Source organism: Phoxinus phoxinus, assembly GCF_949152265.1.
Source record: "Phoxinus phoxinus genome assembly, chromosome: 24".
NCBI lineage: Eukaryota > Metazoa > Chordata > Actinopteri > Cypriniformes > Leuciscidae > Phoxinus > Phoxinus phoxinus.
Genome location: NC_136899.1, coordinates 22,337,575 through 22,346,620, shown reverse-complemented (window position 1 = coordinate 22,346,620; position 9,046 = coordinate 22,337,575). Strand labels below are relative to the sequence as shown.

The following is a 9,046-nucleotide window of genomic DNA, read 5'->3' as shown; positions in this document are numbered from 1 at the left end:
TAAAATACCTTATATCCTACATCACATATTTTGATTTTGGACGTCTGGTCACTTTATATCTGATATCAGAATATTATATTACTGTTAAGCCTACTATGAATATTAAAATATGCCGAACCATGTGTCCTGTATCATAGCTACATGAATGACATTTGCAGAAAAAAACCCCGCGTTAAAATCAGTTGGGTATTCAGTGAGGTATGATTAATTAAATGCGCTGACAGCTCATTGCACCTGCCATACAGAATACACTGAGTGGAGCGGGTGACCGGTTTAAGATGGCGGCCCCACGGCTCGACCGCGCTAATAGGCAGTAGCGGTCGATAGGGCGTCTATCTATATGATGTCTATGGACCAAAGCGTAATGACGTAAAGACGGTTTTAGAGCACGCGAGCAGCATGCCAGCCAATAGGATGTGGTGTTTAATATGGGGCCGAGCCCGAGACTCTTAAGTCAGCCCGTTATACACTCCTTATCATAAGAAGACGCAGGTGAGTTTTGATCTTGCAAATAGATGTGTACAGTGGATTTAACACATCCGAAAGCGTCATGCTGGTTATAAAGCATACTTTTGATTTTGATTTGCACTACGAGGGATACATCTGGTCAGCCACTACAAGCAGACCAGCCTTGAACGCACGCGCGGAATGACATAAACTGCTGTGATTCTTGTTGTCATGTTCTTAAATTAATTCATTTTATGACGAAATAATTTCCTCCTTATTTTCAGGCTATTCCATACACGAATATTTTAGGATTTAAATAGTCTCATAGTTCAGATTTCGATTACTTATTGTCTTTTCTCTCAATGAATGCTGCTCTTCTGAGAACATTTTATGATTATATATGTTTTTGATAAGTATTAATGTTACAAAGGCTATCTTTTCGAATTATTGAGCATTTATGCAGGACTATTTAAATGAATGTCCATGTTTGTTTATTGTCAATGAACCACCTGTAGTTGGTGCTAAAAACGAATTGACCATTATACAAATGTTTCTTTTCTTAAGGCAGCCATGCAACCTATGAATATGTATATGGTTCCAAATCCAGGGATACCAGGCTGTCCACCGGGATTAGAGTACCTGACGCAGGTTAGATAACAGCATCAATATCATACAAATATATATATATATATATATATATGAATATCTATAGTACAGGTCAAAAGTGATAACTGGCCTACTGTAGCAAAATGTAAATATTCACCCTTTATTCAAATATTTAAAAGGTTATTGTGTAGTTTTGCTTTAAATTGGGGGTCAATTGTTGTATTTGTGATAACTCAATTAAACATGCCAAATTATTCATAGGACATAACTTTTAGCCAGGATGTGATGCGGATAAATTATGAACACACGTAAACAACTGAGAATTAAAAAAATATTACCCTAATAACTGATTAGCATATGTTGTAGTCAATGTATGCTTTTTCCTGTGAGCTTTTTGTTTTTCTATGCTTTTTATTTTTTTTATAGTAGTTTGCCTTTTTTTTTCCAAACAATTTTGTCAGAAAAATACATTAACCAAGTTTTGTGTTTTGTTCTTTCCTCATATTAATTACAAACAAATATTCCCACCGGACATCACTTTTAGCCACTACTGTACTGTACTGTACTGTACTGTGTGTGTGTGTGTGTGTGTGTGTGTGTGTGTGTGTGTGTGTGTGTGTGTGTGTGTGTGTGTGTGTGTGTGTGTGTATTAGAAATACGTATACATCTAAATCACTTGTTTTTCCAACTTTCTCAGGTAGATCAACTTCTTATTAAACAGAAAGTTGAGCTTATTGAAGGTATGTATAACAGTTTATTACAGATGGACCTATTTTTGCCCTAAACCTAAATATGCATAGGACATTTAATAGAAATACTTTATATTTCATTAATAATAGTAAGTCGTTTGTGTGTTTTATGCAGCTTTGGCAGGCTTTGAGAGCAACAATAAATATGATATCCGTAACTCCATGGGTCAGAACGTGTTTTATGCGGTGGAGGAGAACGACTGTCTCACCCGTCAGTGCTGCGGCCCGCTGAGATCCTTTACCATCCGTGTCCTCGATAACATCGGACAGGAAATCATCACAGTCAACCGTCCTCTAAAATGCATGTCCTGCTTCTTCCCATGTTGTCTGCAAGAGGTGATCTGCCTGGAAGGCTAAAATGGCTCTGAATAGCGAATATGCAGTTGTAATTGAAAGTGTAAAAATTATTCAACCCCTTCATGGCAAGCATCTTTAGTTCTTAGTAGAACACCCTTTCGCTTTTATGACCTGCTGCAGAGAGATGTATAACCAGACACCAGCTTCTGGCAGTGTTTCTGAGGAATATTAGCCCATTCCTCATGAGCAATGGCCTCCAGTTCAGTAATATTCCTGGGTTTGCGTGCTGCAACCACCTTCTTCAAATCCCACCAGAGATTTTATATGGGGTTCAAGTCAGGTGACTGTGATGGGCACTGTAGAATCTTCTGCATCCAAGCCTTGGTGGAATTTGAGGTATGCTTGGGAATCGGGATCATTGTCCTGTTGGAAGCAGTGTTGTTTTTGGCAGCCCTTTTAGTTTTAGTCTCAGTCTTTTTTACGAAAATTCTTTTTAGTTTTAGTCACATTTTAGTCACTTATAAACTTGATAGTTTTAGTCAAGTTTTAGTCGACGAAAACACAAAAAGGTTTTAGTCAATTTTAGTAAAAAAAAAAATAGTCTTTTTTATTTTAACAAATTAATTTAGGTTAAAAAGTATTGGAAATGGGCTTAGGTTTGACAGGTTGCAGCAAGTGTTGCAATTCATGAAACAACAGTAAACCTTAAAACCTTTGCATAATAAACTGGACTTTCTCATTGATGAAGATGCAGAGCTGCCAAGCTGTACATTGTCGCATTGGGCAGAAACCTTTTATCCCCATATTCACCTAGTTTGTGGCCACATTTACCGTCTTCTCCCAATACTATGCATTCCGTTTTTCTTTCTGATTGATTATACTGAAAGTATTTCCATAAATCATCTCGTCGTTTCCGACCACCAAGCCCGTTTATTGGCGTCGCCTCCATGGTCCTTCGAAGATGTGTGGCGAGTAACTAGCCGCAGCCGCAGGTGTGTTGTTGTTGTGTGGAATCTGGTGCGCGGCAGCCGGGTGGTGTGCGTACCCAAAACAACGATTAGAATGCGGCATTGCTGATACTTTTTTAGCTCAAAACAGACCGATTTCACGCAAAATAGGCAGAAATGACATGCATTGTGAACGTCAGACTTATAATCATTTTCGTTCCATCTCGTCATGTAACGTTATCGTCATAAAAAAAAGGTGCGTCAACAAAATAATTGCATTATCGTCATCGTTGACGAAAACAACATTGGTCGGAAGGTCCAATGCTTCAGCTTCATCACTGAAGGCATGACGTTTTTTCCTAGGATTTCCTGATACTTCAATGAATCCATCTTGCCTTCCACACGCTGCAAGTTTCCAGTGCCAGACGATGCAAAGCAGCCCCAGAGCATCACTGAGCACCACCATGCCTAACTGTAGGTAATATTCAGATTGAATCTGAATCATAGTGCCGAAAACAGAATCCCGAAACTTCTGTGGCTTATTTATATAATTTTGAGCACTTTTTTGTGCTTTTTGCTCAGTATTGGTGTACATCTTGGAGTTCTGGCATGGAAACCGCATGCGTTTGAAACCTCAGTGCCTGTTGCCACTAAGTCTTGCTGCAGGTCTTTTTCAGTCACTCTGGTTTTTCTGAACCTGCTTTCTCAGAAATCTGTTTGCAGCCGTTGATAGCTTCCCTTTTCTGCCTCGTCCAGGTAGTTTAACCACTGTTTCTTTATCTTTGAACTTGCAAACTATGCGGTGTCTCTTGAAACATTTGGTGCCTTCGCTATCTTTTTGTATCCTGTTCCTTGTTTGTGGAGGACGATGATATTTTCTCTTAACTTTTTGGACCATTCTTTTGGCTGGTCTTTCTTTCAACAAACCTAATATCTAGCCAGATATTCCATGTGTTCTAGCTCAAGCACACCTGGTGCAACTAATGAAGCCCTTGATTAGTTGCATCAGGTGTTCTTGAGACAACACCTGTTTTGCAGATTTGTGTGTTGTGAGAGATTATTTTCAGGGGGTTGAATAATTTTGAGACTGCAGAAGACATTAGAAGTTGCATTTTCAGTTGAATTTGGGGAAACCACTTGAAACATTTGTTGTGTTGAACTATTTAAATGAGTTTTGTTTGATTAGTTCATTGCAAACAGCAGAAGTCTGCACATGTTGCCAATAAACCTGGTTTGCAATGGGGGTTGAATAATTTTGATAACAACTGTAGTAATGAGAATTGCAGCATTTGTTTGCAGATGTCGTTTGCTTTGATATAGACCATGCAGAACCTACCAGAATAGTTATGATTAATGGGACAGTTTTGTGTATTCCTTCTTTTCACCCTCTCCTCTCCTCTCTCAGTTGGAGATCCAGGCTCCTCCAGGGAACACAGTGGGATATATTCAACAGCAATGGCACCCTTTCCTCCCCAAGTTCACTATACAGAATGAGCACAGAGAGCCGGTTCTCAAGCTCCAGGGGCCGTTCTGCGGTTGGAGCTGCCTGCCAGACGTGGACTTTGAGGTACATCAACTCAAACCTGTGTGATTAAATCCTCACAGACACTAAATACTTCTAACGTTCACTGAAAATGAATGATTTCTGTATCACACAGCCCTTAAAGAGATGGTTCACATAGTTAGTTTGAGCTTCTGCAAGAACCAATGAGGTTTGTTCTTACGCGTCAAAGATCTCGTTATGAACGTTTTGAAGCATCAAGTGATAGTTGCGTAGCTGTCAATGGACGGACAGAAAGCTCTCAGATTTCATCTAAAATATCTTTATTTGTGTTGTGAAAATGAACGAAAGTCTTACAGGTTTGGAACGACATGAGGGTTAGTAAATTATGACAGATTTTTTATTTTTGGTTGAACTAACCCTTTAATTCTCTTGAAAGCTTTGTTTAGGTTGGCAAACTGAGATTGATGTTTTAGCAAAAACATACTAATTATTTTTGGCATTAAGAACATTATTTTTTTGACATTATTTTCAACAAAAAATAATTCTACATCATATTATTTGTTGCATCTTTAATGTATGCTAGTTGTATTTGCAATACAGGCATTCAAATGTGTTGGGGGAAATGTAACATGCTGAATTGTCAGAAAAAAATATATAAATAATAATCATAAAAACTTTTGTTATAGGCCTGGTTTCACAGACAGGGTTTAGAATAAGCCAGGATTAGGCCTTTTACGATTAGGACATTTGAATAGCTTTTATAAATGTGTCTTTAAAAAAAACATTACTGGTGTGCATCTTGTGACAAAACAATGTCATTGAGATTTTTGTAGATATGCCAGTGTAAGTTAATAATAAATAAAAAAAATGTATATGCCAATACAAGTTGCTTTCATTTAAAACCGCTCAAACATGCATTTTAGTCTTTTCTGCCATTCCGTCTCTGCCTGCTGTCTATTTGGCTCTGTCTATAAATGCCCACTAGGGGGAACTGTTATTCAGGAGATCAGTGGTTCCCAAACTTTTTAGAGTGGCGTATCACTCAGGCATTTAACATCCTTCTGCGTACAATTAGACTGCAGTCACACCTTTTCCATTAAGGGTCAATATTTGCCCCCTTAAATTGATTTTCAGGTGCATTTTTTACCTTTTAACCCTATATTCTAACCCTATTAATCAAATCAGTATCAACAAAAGCCATCTTTACACAGTAGTGGCACAAACCACATCTAGATGTATTTACCCACTGTTTAATGCTGCTCAGAGGTGGCATGAATGCAATTACAATGGCATAAATAATGTCATGAGATGATGTTTTAAATATAAATTGTTGGTTACACCTTTATTTCGATGGTCCACTTTAAACATTAACTATAAGTAACTTTGCAACTACATGTCAACTAACTCTCATTAGAGTATTAGTAGACTATAGTAGACTATTAGGTTAGGGTTAGTAGAATAAGTTAATATGTACTTGCAAAGTTACTTATAATCAGTAGGAAGTCAATTCGGGAGCATCAAAAATTATTTAAAAATTTACATAACGTAATATTACCTTTTTGTTGTTAATATTACCGTAGCTTAATATTACCTTACTATTTTATAAAATAAATGTCACATTGGCAAGAAACTCATACATGTGGGCAATAAAAAGATGACAGAATTTTCCATTTTGTGTGAACTATCCCTGTAAGTACAATTGAAAATGTTATTTGCTACTTCTGTCTAGATTCTAACCATGGATGAAGTTGGCATCGGAAAGATCAGCAAACAGTGGACAGGTCTTCTCCGAGAGGCTTTCACGGATTCGGACAACTTTGGGATACAGTTCCCTATGGATCTTGATGTGAGAATGAAGGCAGTGATGATCGGAGCCTGCTTTCTCATTGTGAGTTGGAGTGTATGGAGGATATGGTTTGTAGTGTGGGAGAAAGGCCAAGAAAGTGTTAGTAATGACATTTATGTTAATTTTTTTCAGGACTTCATGTTTTTTGAGTCGAATAACTAACTGCTATGCAGAGGGAGTCGTAACGTCCAGCTCTGTGGAAACGGGTGAAAAGAGATGTTTACCTTTGCACTTCATACATCTGTGAATCCCTATGGAATGCATGTGAATATAAAGCCAGAAGTATAAGGGAATAACGGTGCTTTTAGAGACTGAAGTAGCTTCAGGTGTGTGATAGAACTGGCTGTACCGATTAAAGTGCATTGTTTTATATTTTTTATCTACACATAACAGATTAATAAAAATAACTCATGCTATGAATGGCATTTAAAGGAATAGTTCACTCCAAAATAAATAAATCTGCCGCTATTTACGCATGTCCTGGCTGCTCCTTTTTCACCATGAAATGAAATAGACAACAGCCATACGAGAGATTTGTATGAAGAACAGAAAGTGAACTATTCCTTTAAGAGCTTTCAGTACGACTATGCATTTTCAAGTTTGCAGTAATACCTGCACTGAATGACCATTATTATCCTTTACAACACAAAATTATAATTTATAATTATAGTTTTCAACACTTAGTTTTATTGATTACTTAACAAAAATATATTTTGCATGCAAACAGCTAAACAGTTGGTCAAAATGTTCATGAACATGTGGTAATTTATTTATTGTGTGATTTATTTAGCTTATGTATTGTTTGTTTGTTTAATTTGTAGTGTCAACAATTAGCTTATAAATATGATTGTTTTTTAAAGAACTTCTTTCGTTGTACTCAAATTCTCCTGAAGAGGGCAATGCTGATCTTTACTGTATGTATATAAAAATGTCAATGTTTTAGGTTATTTAGGTAATATATTAATTATTATTAAATGTTAATGTTTGTTATGACTCAGGTTTGCAATTTAGGCATATTTTCATCTTCATGACACTACATGGATGCCTGTTATAGTTTATGTCTGACTAACAGAATGTATTTCTATCAAGACACTGTTCTTATGTTTGTTTGTTTTGTTTAAAATGTTATGTATATTATATATATTATATCTAGTGCTAAACATAATTTTATAAACTACACACGTTTGTCTAATCATTGTGTAGCCGATGTACTGTTATTTTCAATCACTAGTTATAATTTTATGTTTTGATTGAATTTGTCTTAAAGAAATAACACAAAATTGTGTCTTGCATAAACCCTTAAAAGAAATGGTATTTGTTGGGGAACTTAGGGAATATATGCATGTGTATACACAGAAAAGAATAATAATTTCCTACTCTATATTTTTGTCTTATTTTCCAGTACAAGTATCTAAACATTCTTAAATCAAGATACATTTACTTGTAAAAATTGTTTTCGGAAAGATTGGTCAAAATGAAGTGAGTTTATGCCTAAAAAGAGAATAAATATCTGCCCGTGGAATCAGAAACAAAAAAATCTTGTTTTCATCCTAATAGTTTTTTTTTTTATAAAGAATATAGGAAATCATTTTGCTTCTCAGCTGAATGTATATTGTTTCTTCTTGTACCTGGAAAGCAAGACAAAAATACCAAATAAGAAAGGGTTTTTTTGTTTGATTGTTGCAGTGTAGATATAAATAAATTTGGTGGAAACTTTTTACCCTCAAGCTACAGTCAACAAGTCAGCAGTAATGCCTCCTAATGATCTGAGTAATGAATACTGATGTAAGACATCATGGCTGTACGTCATCCAAAAGCTGTTTATTGGTTTTAGAAAAATAAATAAATATTTATTACAATTTAGCAGAGAGTTTTCAGTCAAGCATGGCATCAATGCAGAGAAAGTAACAAAGAAAGCAGTGCAGAGAAAGTAGAAATGTAGTGTAATGGAAACACATGAGGCACTGAACTCTGATCTGGAATACAATAAAGAGTATTATTTAGTAATTATCACTGCACATATGCCATTCGTTATGTGTCACTGGCTGCTTGTGTTTTAATATAATTATTAAATAACCCTATTTTGTTGGAAACGACTTCCACTAGTCGCTATACTAACACTTACTATTCTATATCTGAGATTATTTATTTTGTTAAACACACCTTCCTACTCTTTCTGTGGTCACAGCACTTGCATATGTTGCCATTTTGTTTCTTTGATTGCTTATTGTTCTCCTAATTTGTAAGTCACTTTGGATAAAAGCGTCTGCTAAATGATTACATGGAAATGTAAGAAATGTTAAAGTGCTCCATTATCTTGCTCTGTACATTTTGCTCAACAGCTGGCTTTCATTAAGTGGAGGGAAACTAAAATAGCTTAAATATTAGAATAGTTTTTGTATTAACTATTCCTCTGTCACTTCAGACAGGTAGTGTTACTGTGATGTTCTATTACAATATTACCTGTTCGGTTTTGATATTATGATATTGTATAGTCTATTTCTCTTCTACTGTATGTACTGTATATTTAATCTGCTGTGAGTTTATATTCATACAAGAACTGATTTTTTTTGTTTTTTTTACAAATTTTGTCTATTTTGGAAAGACTGTTGGGGGGCTCAAATGTCAGAGTTGTAACAGTGTTGTTATT

General features: G+C 35.8%; 1 protein-coding gene across 2 annotated transcripts; it reads left to right on the top strand.

The window, feature by feature from the left end:
• The first annotated feature begins 364 nt into the window (after nucleotides 1–364).
• On the top strand, nucleotides 365–8,257 carry LOC306992737 (phospholipid scramblase 1). Of its 2 annotated transcripts, none has more exons than XM_079601894.1 (7): nucleotides 365–492; nucleotides 1,012–1,095; nucleotides 1,751–1,793; nucleotides 1,918–2,138; nucleotides 4,452–4,613; nucleotides 6,280–6,438; nucleotides 6,529–8,257. In XM_079601894.1, exons 2-7 carry the CDS (start codon nucleotides 1,018–1,020, stop codon nucleotides 6,556–6,558), a joined length of 693 nt encoding a protein of 230 aa, XP_079458020.1. In that variant the 5' UTR covers nucleotides 365–492; nucleotides 1,012–1,017; the 3' UTR covers nucleotides 6,559–8,257. The 2 variants fall into 2 exon arrangements, with proteins under 2 accessions (XP_079458020.1, XP_079458021.1); XM_079601895.1 differs by having other exon boundaries at nucleotides 426–492; nucleotides 1,016–1,095.
• The last annotated feature ends 789 nt before the right edge of the window (nucleotides 8,258–9,046 follow it).